The sequence below is a fragment of the Dreissena polymorpha genome, chromosome 1, assembly GCF_020536995.1.
Source record: "Dreissena polymorpha isolate Duluth1 chromosome 1, UMN_Dpol_1.0, whole genome shotgun sequence".
NCBI classification, from domain to species: domain Eukaryota; kingdom Metazoa; phylum Mollusca; class Bivalvia; order Myida; family Dreissenidae; genus Dreissena; species Dreissena polymorpha.
In genome coordinates, this window is record NC_068355.1 from 44591749 (window position 1) to 44614155 (window position 22407).

Sequence of the window (22407 nt, forward strand, 5' to 3'; positions counted from 1 at the left end):
AGACTTAAAAAAAAATAATGAGCAAAAAAGATTTTACATTGCTTTTTGGGGGTATTTTCCCCCCATTAGGTTGGTAGTATAAATTGTGTATTGCCCCTCTTGTAAGTGTAATGCTAGTTGAAAACTACAAAGAAGTTAACAATTGTCTCAATAATTTTAAATCTTATACAAAAATATTCCAGCCATGAATTTGTTGGACGGAGATGATCAGCGGTTGAACTATCAAGGCCGATATGCCCAGAGAGACATTGTTCAGGTATAGTTGCCTGCTTTGTAGTATCATAATTATTTCATTTATGACAAGACTGGTTTACCTTGCAAGCGAAATGCACAAATGACTCATTTTGTTTATCTGTTTATTTCTTTAGCCTTATTTTAAATGTTTATGTTTTTGTCATAAAACCATACTATTATATATGCCAAATTGTGATTTCAGCATGTTATGAATTTACAAAACAGTTATTTTTTCTGTATCAACCAAGCAACCAAATGCAATACCTGTATGGTTAAGACATTTTTTTCATTTCAGGTCAAGTTTTCTTAACTGCTTATATATCACCCAAAACATTTTTATATGCATATCTTTCACCATAACTCTCCTTGTGAATTATTATCCCATGTATTGTTTAACAGAAATTGTAACATTGTTTCATATAAACTTGACTATAAACACACTTTAACCCAAAATTATTTTTTTCACTTCAAATTAAAAACAAATAACTGATTTTAAAGAGCATTTATAAAATTATCAAAATCCAAACTTAATGTTTTTCCCATTTTGAATTTTCCTTTATTCTGTATGCCTTATAAACTTTTTTTATATTTCTGTTCTTTCAGTTTGTTCCATTTCGAAATTTTCTGCTACGAGACACACAAAATGTTCAATTGATACAAGCAGCCCTTGCCAAAGAGGTGCTAGCAGAAATTCCTCAACAAGTAACAGACTATATGAAACAATGCAACATTTCTCCTAAGGCCAGGCAACCGCTCTCTGCACCTCCAGCATATACAAATTAGTTGTAACTGCCTGTTGCCGTAAGAGACTCTTTGCTTGCTAGGGTTACTGTTTATACTTATTATGCCACGCCATAGGCGTATGGATATTGTTTAAGCGTTGTCCGTCCTTCCGTCTGTCCGTCCATCCGGCCGGCATTTTTGTGTCCGGAGCCATATCTTAGTAGTGCTTTAGCAGATTTCATTGAAACTTGGTATGAGTATATATATAGATAAGAGGATGATGCACGCCAAAAGGCATTGTACACCATCTGTTAATAACGGAGTTATGGTCCTTTGTATCTTAAAAAAATGCTTTTTTAGCTGAGTGTAAAATATGGCACTTTTGTGTCCAGAAGCATATTGGCGGGGGATATCAATTCAAAGAATTTGCTTGTTGTCCCCTACTGGTTTCACCTGAGGGGACTTATGGTTTTCGCTCTGTGCGTCTGTGAGTCTGTCTGTCTGTCACACTTTTCTGGATCCTGCGATAACTTTATTAGTTCTTCATATTTTATCATGAAACTTTATACATGGATAGATGGTAATATGGACATTATGCACGTCATTTCATTTTGTTCCTACGTCAAACATTCTGGTTGCTATGGCAACAAATAGACTAGAAATACTGCTGAAAATGGAAGTTTTCGGTAGGGGACATTTATTGCTTGGCAAAAGTCTTGTTTTATTTGTGTTTCTTATTTTTTTGAATAACAATTTTATTGGTTAATTTTGTCTGCCAATCGTTAAAGTAAAAAGTGATAATTGTTAAATACTTGTGTTTTGATTTTATGTCCTGGAAAATATATCTTAACCATATTGACAGATTTATAATTGTTTCATGTATATTTCTTTAACACTCTTGGAGACTTTTCTTATTTAACACTTTTCAAATTTGAATATCTCAGATATGAGCTTAGATTTTGATAAAAAAAATTACATGTGATTATTTGACATTTAAGGTATTCTTAGAGGAATACATACTGGTTAATCTCATTAAAAAAATGAATGGCACACATAAATATTTAGAAGCTGAACTGCGCAATTTGGAAATTGGAGGCTACCTACCCAAGGTGCTAGCGTCCAATTGTCACTAATGAATTATTTTATTGTTACCTTGCACCGAATGTAGTCAAGTGATCACATCTGGAACTTTAAATGAAAATCTTTACTTATAAGTGAGATAATCAAGTTGTAAGTGCTGGGTAAGAAAAATGCGTGGTTGCTCTCTGGAATACTCATATGAGCCATCCATATTGAACAAGAGCTGTCACCATAGGATGATATATGCCCCCGAAAAACGCTTTTTCGAAACCTAAACGCAGATTTCAAAACTGATTAAACCTAACCGCAGACCCTAAGGTCAAGGTCAAAGGGGTCAAAATTTGTGTGCGTATGGACAGGCCTTGTCCATTATCCATATACACATGCATACCAAATATGAAGGTTACATCTGAAGCGACATAGAAGTTAAGAGCATTATTCGAAATCTAAACGCAAAGTGTGACAGACAGACAGACGGACGGAAATGCGATCACTATATGCCCCCGAAGTTTTATTTTTTCCTGGTGTGAGAACACAAGAGAAATGTTGAAATTGAAATAAATTTAGAATAATATAGCGTTTCGGCTTCACATCAACAGTTCCATGTGCGAAAAAGAAAAAACTATACATACCCCACGTGCTGAACTGTCCAATTGTAAATGATGAATTATTTTATTGTGAGCTTGCTCAAGATTTTGTCAAATAATCACATGTAAAATTTTAAATAAAATCTTCACTAATGACTGAGATATTTAGTTTGAAAAGTATTGCGAAGGAAAAGTTTTCAAGTGTAAGATATAATGATTATAAGGCATATTTTTGTATAACAACTTTTGGCTTCTACATAAAACATTGGCACAACTGTTATTTACTTTATTTAGGTTAATAAAAAGTAGAAGAAAAAAACCACCAATAATTGATTGTTCTTTGTCTAAAATTCCCAACACCACTTTTAAGTATTCAAAATAAAAGTGTCTGTCATCATTATTTCACCTGTAATTCCATATTTGTCATTTTATTTCTATCCCTAAACAGTTTGTTCCGTTCAGAAACTTCAACCAGCAATACTCTAACCAAGGCTTCCACGTGGCCCAAGCTGCATTAGCAAAAGAAGTGCTGGCAGAAATACCTGAACAAGTCGTCTCCTACATGAAATTGAACAATCTGTTACCAAAGCAACTACAACAACAAACTGGCAGACAGCATTAGCTGAGGAAGTACTATAAATTTTGTTTAGAAATTTCATACATGAAAATAGTTTGCCAAGGCAAAAAACTACAACCACCAACAGTTAAGGCATTAAAAGATATGAAACTATGCCTATAAATGGTCTTCACCCCAGAAGATTAACACTAAAAGTTCTTCAAAGCAATATCTACAATTGGTCAGACATGATAAAAGACTACTTACAAAACTAGTTCTTACAGAAATGTCTGAACAACTAGTCTAGAAGTACTAGTATATGAAAATGAACAATCTGTAAGCAACAAATACAATTTCAATCAGGCAGGGTAAGCATTGGTTATGAAGTCTTTTATATAAAGGTTCAGCAGTTGTTTGAAAAGTCTTTCATGTCATTCTGTACGGACCAATACTGATCGATTGTAAAAAAAAATAGTTTAACTTTTTTTTTTCAGCACACACACTCAAAACAAAGATTGGTCATGCAAATCAAATTTAATTGAATTAAATAGACTTTGACTACATTTATTTGACTCCGACAGCTCAAGTGTTAGGTTGTAGAGAAGAAAACATTTTACAACCAAAGTTCTTACATTTGTCAATTTTAAAATGTTCTGTGCAATATTTTTATTAAACTTTACCATTGCAAAAACAACTCAAAAGTGACATTAGTGGTGATATTATCAAATGACATTAAACAAAATGCTTTTTGCGTTATTTATTGTTTCGAAAATGATACTGCATGTTTTTATTATCAAAAACTATATAAACTAATTTATTTTTTTAACCCTTTCCCACTCAGAAGCAATGTGAAATTGTCTACGTGCAAACAGCATAAAGCCAGAACAGCCTGTTCAGATTTTATGCTGTTTGCTGCTCATCAGTATCTAAGGGTCGGAAATGAAGCCTGTAAAACTTGAATCTAGTAAGAAAGGTCTTTAATTAAACTTAACTTTCTAAGGGACTTCAAATGCGTCAAATTATGAATTTAAGTGGTGAAGGGTTACAGGACTTCTTCACAGAGTTTCAAAAATGCCAATAAATGTTTTAAACACCCCCCCCCCCCCCCCCCCCCCCCCCCCCCCCCCCCCCCGATATGTGGAGTAGTAAAAAATAATGATCAAAGCAAGAAAAAAACTTGGATTGAACCTAGGACCTCTAGATACAGAGCTGATGAGTTATCCAACTGAGGCTGGTGGGAGTAAAAGCGTATTTTCAACAGTTTCTTAGTAATACAAATATTTTCAAAACTAATGACGAAAAGTATTGCAAGCGCCTTATAAGTTAAAAGATTTAGGTGGATGAGTGTTGATAAACAAACATATATATGAAGCGTTTTCTGTAACTAGAATACTATTTTGCTTTTAAAAGTAAATGCATTCATTTTTGTTTTAAATATAAGACTTATTTCGTTAATTGTCATGTTCCCAAAAGTGAATAAGTGATTGTAAATATTTGTTTTTATTTATCTGTATTTATTGTTACTATTGTAAATTGCATCTCTATGTACTTGTACAACATGTTATTCTTGATTTTTTATACTTCATAATGTACAGATTTATTTATGTATGTTTGCCTTTTGTTAATATCCAGGGCCCATATTCATCAACCGATTCTTAGACTTAAGAATAAAGAATAGACTTAGAACCAAGAAAAATGTGTTCAGTGTTTGAATATATACAGGCCTCCACTGGTGAATAATAATATAGATAGAGATGTTTATTCTTGAATATTCTAATTTAAAGAATTTTCTTTATTATTAGACTTAAGTCTAAGAATTGTTTGGTGAATACGGGCCCTGTTAAAATTTTAACAACGGTTGTTTATTTTTACAATACCATGCAATGGTGTTATAGCTTTATAGTTGTCTTGAATATGCAAATACAAGTGTGTGTGTGTGTTGGCAGACCAGCTACCATGTGCTAGATAACCTATAAGTTGACAACATTTCTAGAAGCATGAATATGAATGCAGCTTTTTCCGCTATGTATGAATAATATGCAAAATACCACCATCATTTTTCACAATGTTGATCCATATATCTGAATAATCTGCTTTCATAACTATTGTGTTAAATCAAATAACCGGTATATATTATGAAGTACATTTTCTGTTGATTTAAGTTCTGTAAAATGACAGAAAAAATACTTGAACCTGTACTAAAAAGCAATAAATCAGATAAATATCTATGTGCATGTATTTCTTTTCAAGATAATGTTATTTTGTTTTATTTCAATCCACAAACATACATTTCAATGTAGCTAATGTTATATACTTTCAAGATGTTATATAAAGGTATTTGTTGTAGACTTGTAAGTTATTTTTTTGCAATAATTTTTCCACAAGGTAATATTCTTGTATTCGTCTTTTGTTTGACAAGGAAGTTTAACAACCAGTGTTCTTTTTTTAAGTTCTACAAATGCTCAGGCTTTCAAAGTTTACTATTCTAGTTTGTTACTGGTCATGTTAGTGTATTTTCACTGCAATATGTCATTTAAATTATGTGTATTAAGCGATATAAGTATTGTAGAAATCTGTAATGGTTGTGGGTGTTTAAATATAAAAAGTGTATTTCATTTATTATATATCATATAATAGGAAAGTGTAAGTGAAAAATAAATTATAGTGTGAGATTATTTAAAACAGAAATGTGTGACTGGTTTCAGCATTTAATATTATTGTTTATGCTAGTTCATTTTGTACATGAATACATTAAAAGCTATTTTTGTTATGCTCTTTGTGTTTTACTATGTCATTAGATGTAAAATGAAGATTAATTGAAATGAGGACATGTCCCTACTTTAGATGTAAATGTTCACATTTACAAAGAAATTTGCAGTTAATTAGAATATGAGTGAACAGAATATATATATTTTTTATGTGTTTTTGCAAAATATAGTGTAGGAATTTATTAGAAAAAATGTAGTGTTTTATCAATAAAAAGTTTAATTTGCATTTTTATACCTTATAATCTTTACAATGTATATTATTGGTTATCTTTAATTAAAGTATTTAATAATCACGACTTTAGTTCATTGATGTGTTGCTGTGGATGTAAGTGTTGTTATTGGTTATGTGATAATCGATTATGTTTAAGATGATGATAATATTGTTTGTGATGATAATTATGATGATGTTTGTGAAGATTATGATGATGATGGTGGATGTGATGATGACAATGATGATGATATTGAGATAATGATGATATTTGTGAAAATTACCATGATGATGATGATGATGATGATGATGATGATGATGATGATGATGATGATGATGATGATGATGATGAGTGTGATGTCGGTTATGATGATTGCTGTCTGTGATGACGATAACAATGTGTGTGAAGAAGATTGAGATTAGTTCGAAGACAGATGGCATTCAGGAGACTAACCAAGTCAATGTAACAAACTATATTACCAGCTGTTTAATAAGTCTATCGTTCCTAGTTTCACCACGTTTGTTTAAGAAGCACATGTCAATGCTCAGTATATAAAGCAGATATGTTATTGTGCTTCTAACGTAGCTATATACGTCTCACCAAGCCGTCATACATTCAGTGAAATGAGTGATCTTGTGACGTCGCGTCGGTCACGCTTATTAATAGAACTAATTTAGCTTTTTCACAGACACATCACACGTTACGGAAACGTGCATAATTGTGTAACCGAAATAAATAGAAGCATGAATCCATACCACCGTCCATTAGTGTTCGTGTCCACTTTACCACAGAGTCGGTTTTAGTATGATTATACTCCAGGAAACACACAAAATCATGTGTCAGTATAGGTATGTCGGGTTTAGTAGCGCTAAACTATAAGCCGGGCATTTTGTTTGGCAAGATTGAAAACCGTGTACAATATTGATGCTTGTTTCAATAACGAAGCAATTGTAACCTGGGCTAGCCTCACTAACGTATTTAAGTCGATACTCTGACTGTCAATATAAAGTACGATATATACGATACAATTAAATAAAATTAATACAATACTAAATTCGGCAAAAATTAAAAGTTTCAGTATAAGAGGAAATAAATATCCTGTTTACTTTGACAATAGTTGTTTTGCTTTCAAGTTTCACGTTTGTTTCCTGAAAATTTAAGGCGTGCCAGAGACATTCGACTCACGCGCAATTTTTTGTAATTTCATGCTGCGGTTCTTGCCGTGAAAAGGTGTGTACACTTTAAACGTAAACACGATGTTGACTAGGGCAAAGTATTTCATATTTATGCAACGTTTCACCGCGTATCATCCACAGGTGGTTAGCGTTGGCTATGATATTAATTAGTGAAAACATCATTTTGAATGATAAATAATCATATTATATAAATATATTTGATAGTGAAAAATTGATAATGAATTTTTTTTTTCAGAAAAGTTAATTTTTCGTTATAATATTATTATTTATCATTCAAAATGATGTTTTCACTAATTAATATCATAGCCACACGCTAACCACCTGTGGTATCATCCAACTCGTTAAGTTTTATTACAGCTGTATGTTCCCACACGAACGTTAGACTTTCGCTTAATATCATAGCCACACGCTAACCACCTGTGGTATCATCCAACTCGTTAAGTTTTATTACAGCTGTTTGTTCCCACACGAACGTTAGACTTTCGCTTCTCCATTTCTTATTAACCCTTTGCATGCTGGGTAATTTGTCTTCTGCTAAAATGTCGTCTGCTGAATTTCTAAAATTAGCATTTTCTTCAATTTTTTTCAAAGAATACTATCAGAATAGCAAACAGTTTGGATCCTGATGAGACGCCATGTTCTGTGGCGTCTCATCTGGATCCAAACTGTTTGCAAAGGCCTTTAAAATTCGGCTCCAGCGCTTTAAGGGTTAAAGCGGTGCTTTAAATAATTAACATCCCGGTAAAGTAACTGAAATTTCATCTTAGTACCTGCTGTTAGCACGCGAACCCCCATTATATTTCTTTGAACGTAACTTTCTATTGCGTATAATTAAATATGCATCGGTTTTACTAGTGATCATTTGCGTGCGAATGGTTGATGTTTGTTTCATTATTTCTTGCGACAACGGTCATTATTTGTACCGAACACCTTCAAAGGAACTTGTTCAGCGATTTTTCGAATATTTGAAAAACGTAATTACATTTTTTGACCAACGAAACTATAAGGAATTGAATATTGTATACTTAATATAATAGGAAGACATAGTTACGTTAAATATTGTTTTTGCCTCCACGGGATTCTAATTCTTTGGCAAGTGAACGTCATGGTTACGTCTTTTTGCCATTTTTATAACAAAATGTTTACTCCTGATGAAGGTCTAAATTGACCGAAACGTTGAGTGAATAGATATTTAAAAAAAACAAAGAAGTTGTTTCTCTGTTTTATATAATTATTTATTGACATTTATTATAAAATGCATCAGTTAATTACATTACAATCCATTAATTATAAGTCGGCTTCCTTCATCCATCGTTAGCACGTGAATACCAAGCCTTTGTTTGTATGAATATGATCAAGGAGGCTTTGTATGTTGTACCTCACCAAGTGTAGTTTGCTTTCTTAACGTCGATTGTTAGCGTACGAAAGTCCACTCTTTCGTTCTTTCGGGTTAGTTGTTCGGCTTGAACTTAAAATTTACTCGCTCACTATTCCGACACTATACGCGTTGTAATAAAACAGTATATCTACTCTGATGTGCAAGATATATACATTTATAAAAATATTACACTAAGTATTTTAAGATGTGATTTGGTGAGCTTGGAATGAATTGTATTAACATACAACAAATATATACTTTAAAACAACAACACGAAATTGTTTCAAATAATTAAATTACTGTATAATTAATTGGTTATACAATATACAAAAACTGATGCAAACCACTGAATATTTGCTATTACATGAAGAAACGACCTGTTCTATTTTTAAATGATCATTCAACAAGGATTTGTAACACTTTCATCACTTACAACGACAATACATTGCATTCAAACCATTTTCAAAACGATATACTAGCATTATATATTGGTATTTTTACCGATCTCTGGATGATTGTAATGTAATAATGCTTTTACTAGAGTAAAAACGTCAGTTCTACTCAGCATCATAATAAGTATATTGGAATATCCGTTCAATTGAGCTAGAATCGATATAGCTGTTCACTGAATCAACAAAATTTCCACATTAAAAACCCCATTTAAAACACACTTACATCAACACTTACATTCAAGCACAGTTTTTAATTCCACGGAGGTCATAATAGTCAGAAGCAGTAAGGCTTCTACAAGCCCTTTTTGCAAGTATTTGTAAGTTTTCGATTTAATGAAACACTTCTATAACACCACGTTTGTATAATTTACAACTAGCGTACATGTGTACTTTACCATCACTGAAAATCCATCAAATCTCCAATCGTTGTTTAAGATCTCTACTGCCTTGAATCGTATCGCAGCAGTAAAAATAAAAATATACACGCACAACTATTACGAACCAATCTCTAGAAAGTTAGAAACGACGCCTTTTTCAGTACATGTACGTACGTTCTTGTTAAATTTGCTTAATGTCGTTGTCTCACATACTAATTGCCATCACCGTTGTTATCAGATGAATATAAGGGTATGCGTTCAAAGTACGGTATCTGAAACTGGGGTACTTTATAGCTTTTGAGCCACATTGGCCCAATAACCGCCTTTTCTGTAAACACGTCTCTCCAAACACCAGCTGGGATATAAATATCCCTTACCACATGACTTGTTGGCTCACTGCTCTCGCACAAAATAGGCGCAACCAGGTATTTCCCAGCCACAATGAACTGGTCATCAATCGTGAACGATGTTTCGTCGCCTGTGTTGTTCCACCACATTGGCTGAATGATTGGATCGCCATTAAGGGTGGCATTTGATGTTTCATATATGACCTTTGTGATAGTCTCAGAATGTAATTTAGATAGATACCGCGCTTGTTGAATCACGCTTTTGTCATATTCCCACGGCTTTATTGTGTACCGAACAGCCGGAAGGAATGCAGACAGCTGCATCCATCTGATGTACAAATCCATGCTTGGGTATTTGTCCCTATCTGCTTTAATAGGATCGACCTCAAAACCATCCGACAGCACAAACGGGTAGCCCATGATACCTAGATTTAGCACATCCGGTATGATGTTTTTAAGACACTTAGCGTTTCCATGCTCCACGACAGATGAAGGTATTCCTAGAAGAGTAGATATATGCTGCGACTGTGATGTACTCTCTACTATAGAATTGCCCAGATCTGAGACCATATCAGAAAACATGTGCTTCAATTGATTTGGTGTCAAATGATCCACGTGGAACACTGGCTTGTGTGGTACCCACGATGACGTACCGTAGGCAAGCCTGAAAGTCCTTATGTCGTATGTTTCTGAAAGGTTCCGTATTTTATTGCTGAACCATTCCCTAGCCAACGGGTTAGATACGTCTAACATTGCCCCTACTCCATGTTCCCATTTTAACAAAGCAGGGACCGTTCCGCCAACGTCACGAATTAAAAAGTCTTTCAAAGCTAATTCCTGAAAATGAAGCGAATTATAACTGAAGAACGGAAAAACGTTTAACGAAAGTTGACATCCGGCCTTTTTGACGATAGAGAACGTGTCCGTTAGGTTATCGAAAAACTTTTCGTTAAATGTGATATCACCAATATTTGCTTCCCACTTCCCGTCAATTTCAATTGAGCTGCAATTTAGTTTATGCAGAGCTAACAACGTGGCCAGGTTTTCTATAATTGTATCATTAAGAGTGATTGTGTCAGAGTCCCATTCCGTTGACCAATGTGGGAACTCTATTGATTGCACTCCAGGCATCTCCGTTATCTTCGGAAAATATCTCTGTCGGATATATCGATGTGTATCCATCATATTTACGCCGTTGCACACAGTATATGCGAATGTCTTAAAATTCATGTCGTCTCCTTCAAGAAAGAAATCCCCGTTGTTCTTACCGATGACACAAAAAGAGCCGCTGCGTCTGGTGTTCCAACTGATTTCAACAGGGTAATTTGAGTCTACAACGACAGTTTCACCTTTGGATGAAATCCAGTAATACTCAACTGCAGAAGAAAACGTACCGCTTTCGTGGTGCTTTGCCTTATTGACAGTAAACGTAAATGCGCTATCTTGTATTGGCCACTTACTTTCGCTTTTGTTCATTGGCCCAAACCAATGCCCATCACCAAGATTGTAACAGTCAAATGGATAGGTTCCTTCGAGCATTTTCCAAGTTACATTATAACACTGAGTATTTTGGCTTACAAAATGGGCAATATCTAATCGTCCATGCTCTTTCCAACTCAGGCACGTTTTATCTGATATTTCAGCATAATTCGGGTAGCAATGGGTTGGATTCTTCCACATCGGTATATCTAACCCGAGCGTTCCAGAAAATGTGTCTAAGCCGTCGATGTCATTTATGGTCAGTGTTCGTTTCGTGCCATCGAAGAATACTTTCTGGGACGTTTCCAAATACTTCTTCTCCGCACTATGGAAATGTAAACCGATGACCACAAAGGTAAACGTTAACAGAAACAGCCCCAGAACAAGTAAATGAAGCTTATACTGCTCAAGAAGTTGTTTGCGTTCGGACCAAAGCTGAAAAAAGAAACATTTTTGTTCTAATCTATTTCAAGAGTAGCAATTTGTAAGATATCATCAGGTTAAACAAAAACGATAACTTCATGTTATTATTTAAGAATTGTTTATGAGAGATTGTGAGATGAGCTATTGGCGAACTAGACGTTAATGTTTAGATTTCGTTATAATACTGTTTGCAAAGCATCTTCATTCAACACCAACAGCCAATAGTAAGACGTCTAGTTTCTCAGTTGAAACGGGGTATATACATTTTTAAGGTACATATATACGCATACGTAAGCAAAACATATGCATAAAAAGTTCGTCGTTATAGATCATTCTCAATTCTTTTTTTTAACCACAATTAATGTACATGTAGGCTTACTTGCTTGATGTTGCTTTTAGTGAAAAACTTCAGACGCCGGTGATTATACTGGTCCCTCATTTCCTGCATTGCAACAGCTCCGTTGTGGTCCAGAAAAAGGGCTATTGAGTCCTTCCGAATCTTCAGTGGTTTGGGAGCAAACGAGTCCTCTGACACCAAAGATACACAATCAGTTGATCGTGTTTTTAAAATGGATTTTGGAACAAGGGAATCAGAAGATTCTCTTCGCTCAAAAGTTGCAGGTAGAGAGCATGTCGAAAGTTTGTATGGATCTTTTGTCATTTGATGTGAAACTATATCAACAGTATCATTGTTGATGTGATTTTTATTTTCTGGGCGCGGTAATCTCTTCAGCCTATCGTTGGTATACTCATGGTAGGAAGGTGGTGGTGTACTGGCTGCCGACGAGTGTGCCCCTCTCAGTGAATCTTCATCGTCTGCCACGTTTGCACGGTTTACAAAATAATCTTCCTCACCTTCACTGAAACTTATTTCGCTTTCCCTTCGTACCATTGTACCTTCATTGTCTACATTGTCCTGTGAATAATCATCTTGTTCGGTGTGTTCTTGCTCAGTTTCACTTATGCGCGTTATTTGCTTTGGTCTCGCTCCCAAACTCGTGTCATTCCACGTTGTCTCATCAGCTGTATGTTCTAACATGTGCTCGGGCTCCTCATGCACAGTCTTTGGTTGATCATTCAATGGCACAAGTTGGATTCCGTTAACAAGAGTACTTGTACCAAAAGATACCCTCCTTGTTTTGGTGCTTTCTACCGGTGATGTTATCTGTTCGGTTATTGGATGTTGAAGTCGCGCATCTGATGAAATTTTTCTACGCAGTGGTGAGCCCTTATTTAAGACTTCCTGGATTGAATATCCTTCTTCTAGTTTTGCATCCAAAGAAATCTTCCTGGAAGGCGCGTTCGCATGTACAATTTCAGCTGCGTCATTTTTCAGTAATTGGACCGAGCACGGCAACACATTACTGCTCTTGACCTCTGGACTCTGTTGATCACCTGCATGCTTCACATCCTTCTTTACCTTGTTTTGTGGTCTCACGCTTTTAAGTGCATGGTTATCTAAAATATATAAACTGCACTACATAACACAAGTCACATTCGCGCCTTCTTAAATGTTTGTCTGTTCTTTAACATACTACTCTGTAATAATGATGTGATACATCGCCTTATTTAACAACTTAATGACACGTAAAGATTGGGATAAGCCAAAGACCTAGTCTTTGGATAAGCGTGTATTTTATGTGTTAGTTGGTATTAATAAAGCGCAAACGAAAATACGTTCATAACGTGTACATGCTTGAGATAAAACTAAAAATGTCCATTTCGCAAAACTTTGTGAAACAAAACACAGCAACACAACTTTCATTCGTGTTTAATTCATCTTGAACTTCATCTTAAAGCACTCTTATGTCGATATGTTTCAAACTAAGCAATACATTAAAAATATTTGAATATACATGTACATGCTAATACCGTACCCTTTTCCGTCGTTTCCCCAGCAGACAAATAGGAACGTTTCCTTTGCCGATTCGGGCTAGTCGGGGATATCAGGTAGTTGATGCTTTCTCGTAGCACCTCTTCGTTGTTTGGATCAATGTGTACCTTTAAATGATTAGGATGTGCCAACCTTTTTGGCTTCGTTTCATCGTACACAATGTCATTTACTATCGATGTCATAGCCCCTGTTTCACCTCTGTTTTGGTTTACTTCAACTTGTTCCGTCTCCATTATCGCTTGTCGTGCATCTTTTTCGCAGGAAACCACGCCTTCATTAAAATAGGTATCGCCATCACTACCAGGCGGGTTAACCATTACATTGTCCAATCCCGAAAGAGTTCCATTTATTCCGTGTTCCTTCTCGGAATCTTCGCCATTCACATCTGAATGATCACGGCTCTTCTCGATGCTAGTTCGCTTGCCGAGTGCCCTGTCTTCCATATGATTACGGTCTGGTATTTTACTACCTGCCTCATTGGCTGAACGCTCCTTGACATGTGACATCTCCGTTTCTACAGACTTGATGTCAGGGTGACTGTAAGCCACGATCGTTCTCTTTCTTCTCCGTCTAGGCGCAGTCTCGTCATATTCCGCCGACATGGTTGAGTTGACGCGTTGTTACCTTAAATTAGAACAAAACCTTCTTTTTTAACATGTATACAAAAAACGCTTGATAACATTTGTCATCGTAAGTGTGTCAGTTTTCGCAAAATCATTCATGCAAAGAACATGCCAACCGCATAGTTATAGATACACGCATGCCCAAGAGTGCAATTAAAAGCGTAAAATTTGGCGTTTATTATTTCATCTACGGTCCGGTGATGAAATAACAAACGTCAAATTTTTACCTTTTTATTGCACTCGAGAGCATGAGTGTTTTTCACACAATGTGGTTCGCAGTTTCAGTATTGTTTGAAGTACATGAAAACCAATGAAATGCAACAATAATCCACTGTTCTTGTTTTTCCATATATTTTCAATTCGATTCTATTTGTCAGAACGGTTTTATGATATACATCTAATGACTATATTAATTTTACATACCTACTTTAGTTGAATGTGATTATTAGTTAATTTTACCATTTAATATACCAACAAATTAGAGCAGATAGCTTGGATTGTGATAAGAATTACATAACTTTTTCAGTAACTGTGCCTTTTTTACGGTGTTTAAGAAACACACCATAAGCACAAATGTCTTCATGCATCATATTTGATTGGAATAAATATGCTTATTTGAGTTATGAACGCCCGTTTAATATTTATCAACTTATTATATCGTATTTAACTTCCAACTGACAACATGATATGTTAATTTATGCTAACGAAATGGAAATAAGTTGAAAACAACTTCTTTCATTATTTACTACATAGTGGTTTAAAGGTTTAGGTTGCAACATGTGATAGAGCGTCCGTGATCGCTTGTCTTATAAGTGCATGATAAATACATATTTACTACATTTTACACAATTTGAATTTATTTAATATTAGAATACTCGCACGTATAATTAATTCAATTGTCAATAACCTACTTAAAACTAATGGTGTGTGGTGGGGGGGGGGGGGGGAGGGTGAGAAACTACTTGCTATCTTTACCGTTTCTACTTTTTGTTTTGCTATCTTCACATGTGAATCAAATGCAGATAGATAATGTCTTAAATTGTAAAATATCCCGCAGCGTTGCGAAATACCCACGTGTATTGCATTATCATCGACTATACACTGCTATATCGATTTAATAACAGCTTTCAGTACGCACTATTGATCCTACTTTCTCGTAAGATAATGTAGAGCAATCGTTTCAAGCGTTACGCGTCTGATATATTATATCTGGGATGTGGGGTTGTTTTAAATATGGATTTAAGATAAGCAAAGCAAAAAATGGTATATCTAGTGGTAAGTCAACGAGAGACGCTAAGACAGATACTGTTGCTGGGGTATCGACTCTTGTTGATGGAGTCATACGCCCCATTGCCTCACAGCCATCACAGATGACAACTGAATCAAAAGGTAAGATAAAAACATAGCGACGATGATATTTAAAACGTTTATTTCAATCAGGTAAGAAAACTATGATAATGTGATGCAAGTACAAAACCAGACACGAAAACAATGAATGGCCGTACATCGAAAAAACAGAAAGCTTGAAGCCCTTTAAGCACACACGCGATCGATGATAAAGTTCATACCTGTAAGTTACACTGGAATGTTATTGATATAAGGTTTGTTGTTGGTCTTAAAATCTATTGGAGGTGTAAAATCATCCAAGCCTAAGTTTTTATAGCATTCGATGTAATGTTAACACATATTTGATTATAGAACAGTTTTTTCCGAATTCAGACAGGTGTTTATGTATATTTTTGTAAATATAATATCAAGGAAACAAAACATCCCCGCCCTACGATTATCAGTTACTCTACATTTAACCAGTGTTTTAATGGTTTATCGGTAGTATATTTGTCAAACGTAAAGTTGATATTAATGGCAATATTTACCGTGTCCTGTTATGAATGTAAGCTCATTTCGTATAATATGTAAGTAAGTAGAAAAGAAGAGTGTGGATATGACATTTATAGTTAAGTTTATTTTCTTAAAAGTGTAATATGTTGTATTCATGAAAATCTTATTTAACAATATATTGTTCGTTATACCTGATTTTTTAAACAACAATCTATAAGCTCTTTTCGTTATTTCATTCCATTTTGGATTCTTTTTTACTTTGTTTACTTTTTAAAAATACAACTAGATCTTGACTTGAAAGACCCTCACAGCGCGTGTTGTGTATGTTGTTTTACTTTAGATGATGAAGATGCCGCCAATCTGGACTTTTGGTGCCTTAGCGGCTGTGTTACGACCATCTGTTCAGGGGTTCTCATCATTATAGCGTTCCCCGCAGGTAAATACATGTGATTATAATCTAGTGTGATTTTTTCGCAATACGACCTTTCTTTATGCAACGGTGGGTTCAATCAATGACGCTAGCTTGTAACTTAGAAACGGTGGGTTCAATCAATGACGCTAGCTTGTAACTTAACAAGTTATTTTAGGAGCAGTCATTTGTGTACTTTGTTTTAAATGACATTTCAAATGTTCTGAATGAACCCATTCTGAGAAAGCTAAATTTATCACCAACAAAAACGTATGTTCGCATTTTCCGTGTGGTAATGTTATAGTGCAACATGTATACTCATAACATACAAAATATTGAAATTTAATATTTACTTTAATTTATTTAATATTTTACGTATCTTTATGTAAACAAAATGTCATTCGTTTTATAATGGGTAATTGAAAAGTATAAATTTCGATTTTTGCTGCAGAAGTTGTCTTTATACAGTGCATGATCGGAACATTTTTGGAAGATTTGATCACTTGTTACAGATTTTCGAAATGAACATTTTTCAATTTTTTGTTAGACATTCAAAGAATAAAAATACGCTGTACATCAGAGTGCGTAATAACATTGATGCCATAAACTTATACTGAAAATACCACAGGTGGTTAGCGTGTGGCTATGATATTAATTAGTGAAAACATCATTTTGAATGATAAATAATCATATTATAACGAAAAATTAACTTTTCTGAAAAAAAATATTTCACTATCAAATATATATATAACAGGTGGTTAGCGTGTGGCTATGATATTAATTAGTGAAAACATCATTTTGAATGATAAATAATCATATTATAACGAAAAATTAACTTTTCTGAAAAAAAATATTTCACTATCAAATATATATATAACAAGGTATGCAACTCAAAATCAGCCCAAAACGGGGTGCATCGCTTTGAACAGCCATATCTTCATCAATTTTGCAGCGATTTTCACGATTTCGGTCTTATTCAACGCAGAAATGAATTTCCTTTCTGGAAATGTATATGTCTTGCAATATTTTTACAAATGCTGGGTCAACTTTTAAGAAATAACACGATACACAACACGCATGACCCAGTTGACAGTGATCATGCTGTCTTTAAGACTGAAATCTTCACGGAGTAAAGGGCAACTTCCCTATAAAGTTCATGTAGTTCGATACCATAATTCAATAAAACGTATGAAAAAACATTATTACCGTTCTTGTCGTTACATTCTGCATCAAGACTAACTGTCCAGCGCCGTTTGAAACCTTTGTTTACATACATTTCAACTAACTGACATTTTAAACATACGAGTGATTTCATTGGTCCAATGCGGAGGTGTGTCTTTACAACTGGAGATTTCATTCATAAAGAATACATGATCACTGTCAACTGGGTCATGCGTGTTGTGTATCGTGTTATTTCTTAAAAGTTGACCCAGCATTTGTAAAAATATTGCAAGACATATACATTTCCAGAAAGGAAATTCATTTCTGCGTTGAATAAGACCGAGATCGTGAAAATCGCTGCAAAATTGATGAAGATATGGCTGTTCAAAGCGATGCACCCCGTTTTGGGCTGATTTTGAGTTGCATACCTTGTTATATATATATTTGATAGTGAAATATTTTTTTTCAGAAAAGTTAATTTTTCGTTATAATATGATTATTTATCATTCAAAATGATGTTTTCACTAATTAATAGCATAGCCACACGCTAACCACCTGTGGAAAATACAATGGCGTTTACGAATGATCATCATTAGAAATTGATAGTTATTAAACGTCACAAACCCGAAAAAAAGAGAGAATACTTTGGAGCATTTCTGTAAAATTTTCGTTATTTTTTGAAAATACGTTGATTGCTTACATACATGATAAAATCGTTATGGTGGTAATGAAAAAGCCCGGTTCAACAATCAACGTTTAAATCCAGATATCAGTACTTCAAAAACAGGCGGGGGTTATCTCTTTCTTTCTTAAATTCTATTCTCGTGTAATACTGGAGCTTTTCTTATTCCGATGGTCATACCAGTGTTTTCTTTGTCTGTCAGCATCGTTTAATTGTATTGTGATTGTTTTGACGCGTGTTTGGTTTCTAATTAATATTGGGGTAATGTGAGGTATGGCTTGGTCACGAACCGATTTAAACACCCCAATTTTGCATTGACTTTTCCAATGCGCTGCTCCCTGTTTTGATCATAATATATTTATAATTAATGTTGAGCTGTAATTGTATTGGGTCACAACAATAATTGCTCTCCTGACTGAGTTTCTAATTTGTCATTGTTTGTTATGTTACACGTATCAATTAAAAATATCTAATGGCGTACTTACAAAAGCCAAAACATGTTTACACATCCATGTAAATGTTCATATGAAATTTTCTTGGCCCATTTCCCATGATGTGTTTTTAAATGAAGTTTATTGTTTACACGGTACATGGCGACAAACTGTGCGAGTATAAACATGGTGTTGTACAACGTTGTGTTAAATAATGTTATGCGTTTAATTGTTACGAAATTACTTGTAACCAGTCTAAAGTTTCGACAATAAGGCAATTTAAATCACTGACTTTGATTTTCAGGTGTCCTGTTATGTGTGTATGCCTCCAACAACAACGTCCTAGACAAAAACCTATTGGCCATTGGCATCGTACTATCGTTGTTCCCGGTCATCGTCCTTCCTATTGTTGTGGTTGTCTTATTTAACCGTCGGCGACTTAAAGCGATAAGAAAACAACGTCTTTCCTCCGAGAGTTTACCGCCGACAGACATGCGCTTTTGACACTACGAAGAAGACACAAACGTGCTTTTCTGAAATATTTGTCTTGGTAAATGTACAAGACGGGCTGTTGTAAGTGAAAAATATTAAAGGGCGATGCATGTTGACCCCAACGTATTACATTTTGAAATTGTGTTTGTACCATAAAAAGAGCGATGAACATGTTATAAGTTTATAGATATATTAATTGATATTTTCATCGATGTATTTTTTAGTATCGGTCGCGTCCTAGAATAAAAGATCAACAAGAAATTTAGGCGTAAGCTTCTGTAATAAAACATTTCATTAGACATTCATTTTGATTTATACACTTATACCTAGACGTTTATAAATATCCTGTAAGAATTAAAATGTTACGCTACTAAATATTTCTCGGTTTAAAACTATGATAAAACGTGTCATTAATGTGTGTATGTCTTATGGCTTCTATAACAAATGCATGTATTATAAAGGAGAAAGCGATTATATGAGCCGCGTTCTGAGAAAACTGGGCTTAATGCATGTGCGTAAAGTGACGTCCCAGATTAGCCTGTGTAGTCCGCACAGGCTAATCAGGGACGACACTTTCCGCTTTTATGTTATTTTTAGTTTCAAGGTAGTCCCTTCTTACCGAAAATCAAGTTTCCTGCACATGTTAATCTGGGACGACACTTAACGACTTTGGGCTTGTAAATTTACAGTATACCGGTACATGTTTCTAATAAAATATTTTAACAATTCGCTTTTACAGTTGTGTTATAATAAAAATAACGATTGACTAACTGAATAACATGACGATTTTCTTTGTAAGTACATGTATTGGGTCCATGATCATGTCGCAAATCGCCTGTGCAAACTGTCGTTAGTATGTAAATAGATTGACTTGCCGAAAGTAAGCATTATCAATATAACCTCTCAATCAGACTTCATTTACAAAGGGTCGTGAACACTTAATATACAATTAAATGAGTCGAATTAATAGTGCTTTGAATTTGTGCAGAATTAATAATGGATATATAACGTCAACAAATCCGGAATTAAAATTGAAAGCGCATATTGTTTGAGAGATTTACAACTTTTTTAAACATATAATAGCTTTGTGTGGTACGAGAAAATATTTTCCTGTTGGAACGGACATACACTAACCACTTCTGCAAAAAGGAATGTTGTAAATACACATAAAATGACATAAATGTACTATGTTCACTTATTCTAAAACACAAGAGCAGTATATTTTTTTTTTATGTTTACAAAGTTACGAGTTTAGGGTCGGAAATATTCTGAAGAATTTTACTTTTCTTGAATTATTGTATTTACTAAGGTTAACGATATATCTAAAATGTGATTTATCTTTAACCAACAAAAGCACAATCAAACACGGATGACTTGAAATCTGGAATATGAACAATTGGCAAAAAAGTAAACAGCATTAAAACTGAGCATTACAAATTGATATTAAAATTTTTTAACTTTATAAATGTGCTGTGGTTTGTTCATTTTTTTCTTACAAAAACTCTGAAAACTTTTTTCTAAAAAAAAATCAATAATAAAATCAAAATAATGCATTAAACTAATAGAAAAATACAATTTATAATGATATATCTTAATTCAGCGTTAATAGAAGAGATACTGACATTTTAAATTTGTTTACCGTACACAAACCTGCATTGTATTCCAGTATATCAAATCGTTGGCATTAAGTATTATGAATACTTCCATCAACCACGTAAAAACAATACATCCATAAATTATTTTAACTCATGAAAGTCGACGATTAACCATTAGTGGCGTTAAATGCGACAAGACACGTGAAAGATTCATGATCTGAATGAATGCTTTTTAGGAAAATGCCCAATGAACTGCAATTTATTAAATATTATGTATTTTCGTTAATTTTTTTATATATAAATATATAGCATACATTAGTTTTAAATCTGAGAAAACAATAATCGTCATTACGTTCCTTTAACCCTTTGCATGCTGTGAAATTTGTCGTCTGCTAAATTGTCGTCTGCTGAATTTCTAAAATTAGCATTTTCTTCGATTTTTTTTTCAAAGAATATTATCAGAATAGCAAACAGTTTTGATCCAAACTGTTTTCAAAGGCCTTCAAAATTCGGTTCCCGCACTGAAAGGGTTAAAGTTGTTACTGTATATGATGGATTATACATATTTAGTCAATTTTTGTACAAAGGTTAAGACTGAAATATGACAATATTTGAGCATTCTTCGATATAGTAATTTTATAACGTTCTTACGTTAACATACAGACCTTTTCCGAAAACTGGTGACCTGCCTTGAACATGCCATCATTTATTGAAAATCCTTTATTACCTCACAGTTAATATGCAATTTATTCGGTCTTTTTTCTTAATAACGTTTTTAAGCATGTGGTTGTCGAATCGTCTAAAAACTGGCTTGAACTTTTACTTACATAACATCTGATTAAAATGGTATTGTGACTTATGATATTATATGATACACATGTTAAAAAGTCAACTTAAACACAAATTATAGCGTACGTGTTATTGTTAACAACTCTTTGAAATTGACACAAATTAAAAATACCTTGCAAGTCTTATCTGTTATTTTATTAACACGGGTTTTCACATCAAATTATGATATATCTGTCTTCGTTACGAGAAACAAGAATTCCCACGTCACTACGAGAAAAAAAAATTCCCATGTTACAAACCGCATGGTCTTATCAACACGACACCGTTAACGCAATTGTGTTATGCTGATAACGGTAAGGATCTGCATGTGGTACGATTGACAATGTTGATTGTTAGAAACTATGAGCACTGTTTTCATGCAAAACAAATAATAAATCAAGATTTCTAAACAAATGTAAGGCAGCATACAGGTTGAATCATTCAATTAAATAAAACTAATTTTTTCTTGTTTCGACATCTTTTACAAATTGTACTTCACGTTTGCCTATGGAACCTTACACCGTTATTTTATCAACGAGTAGTATATTACTTGATGCAACTACAAGTTCTATTATATAACACTGACACAATATTAATATTCCATATCAATTAATTTAGTGCGAAAAGTTATCACTATTGTCATG

General features: G+C 34.1%; 3 protein-coding genes across 5 annotated transcripts in view; 2 read left to right on the forward strand and 1 right to left on the reverse strand.

Annotated features, from left to right (window-relative positions):
- LOC127865093 (copine-8-like) overlaps positions 1-6241 on the forward strand; it is a 46054-nt gene extending 39813 nt beyond the window's left edge. The window contains exons 18-20 of one of the 2 annotated variants that reach the window (XM_052404990.1): positions 183-256; positions 838-1035; positions 3073-3212. In XM_052404990.1, coding sequence (XP_052260950.1) covers positions 183-256; positions 838-1017 — 254 coding nt within the window. In that variant the 3' untranslated portion in view covers positions 1018-1035; positions 3073-3212. Of the gene's footprint in view, positions 1-182; positions 257-837; positions 1036-3072 lie in introns of both variants that reach the window. The other variant, XM_052404991.1, reaches the window with a different exon arrangement.
- A 2321-nt stretch (positions 6242-8562) lies between these two features.
- On the reverse strand, positions 8563-22056 carry LOC127865077 (uncharacterized). Of its 2 annotated transcripts, none has more exons than XM_052404967.1 (4): positions 21897-22056; positions 13687-14327; positions 12189-13267; positions 8563-11821 (listed from the first exon to the last, which is right to left on the reverse strand). In XM_052404967.1, the coding sequence occupies exons 2-4, from the start codon at positions 14303-14305 to the stop codon at positions 9773-9775; spliced, it is 3747 nt and encodes a 1248-aa protein (XP_052260927.1). In that variant the 5' UTR covers positions 14306-14327; positions 21897-22056; the 3' UTR covers positions 8563-9772. The 2 variants fall into 2 exon arrangements, with proteins under 2 accessions (XP_052260927.1, XP_052260926.1); XM_052404966.1 differs by lacking the exon at positions 21897-22056 and adding an exon at positions 21601-21886.
- Positions 15412-20068, forward strand: LOC127865113 (uncharacterized). The gene is made up of 3 exons (XM_052405020.1): positions 15412-15715; positions 16506-16601; positions 19153-20068. The coding sequence occupies exons 1-3, from the start codon at positions 15541-15543 to the stop codon at positions 19350-19352; spliced, it is 471 nt and encodes a 156-aa protein (XP_052260980.1). The 5' UTR covers positions 15412-15540; the 3' UTR covers positions 19353-20068.
- Positions 22057-22407: the final 351 nt, after the last annotated feature.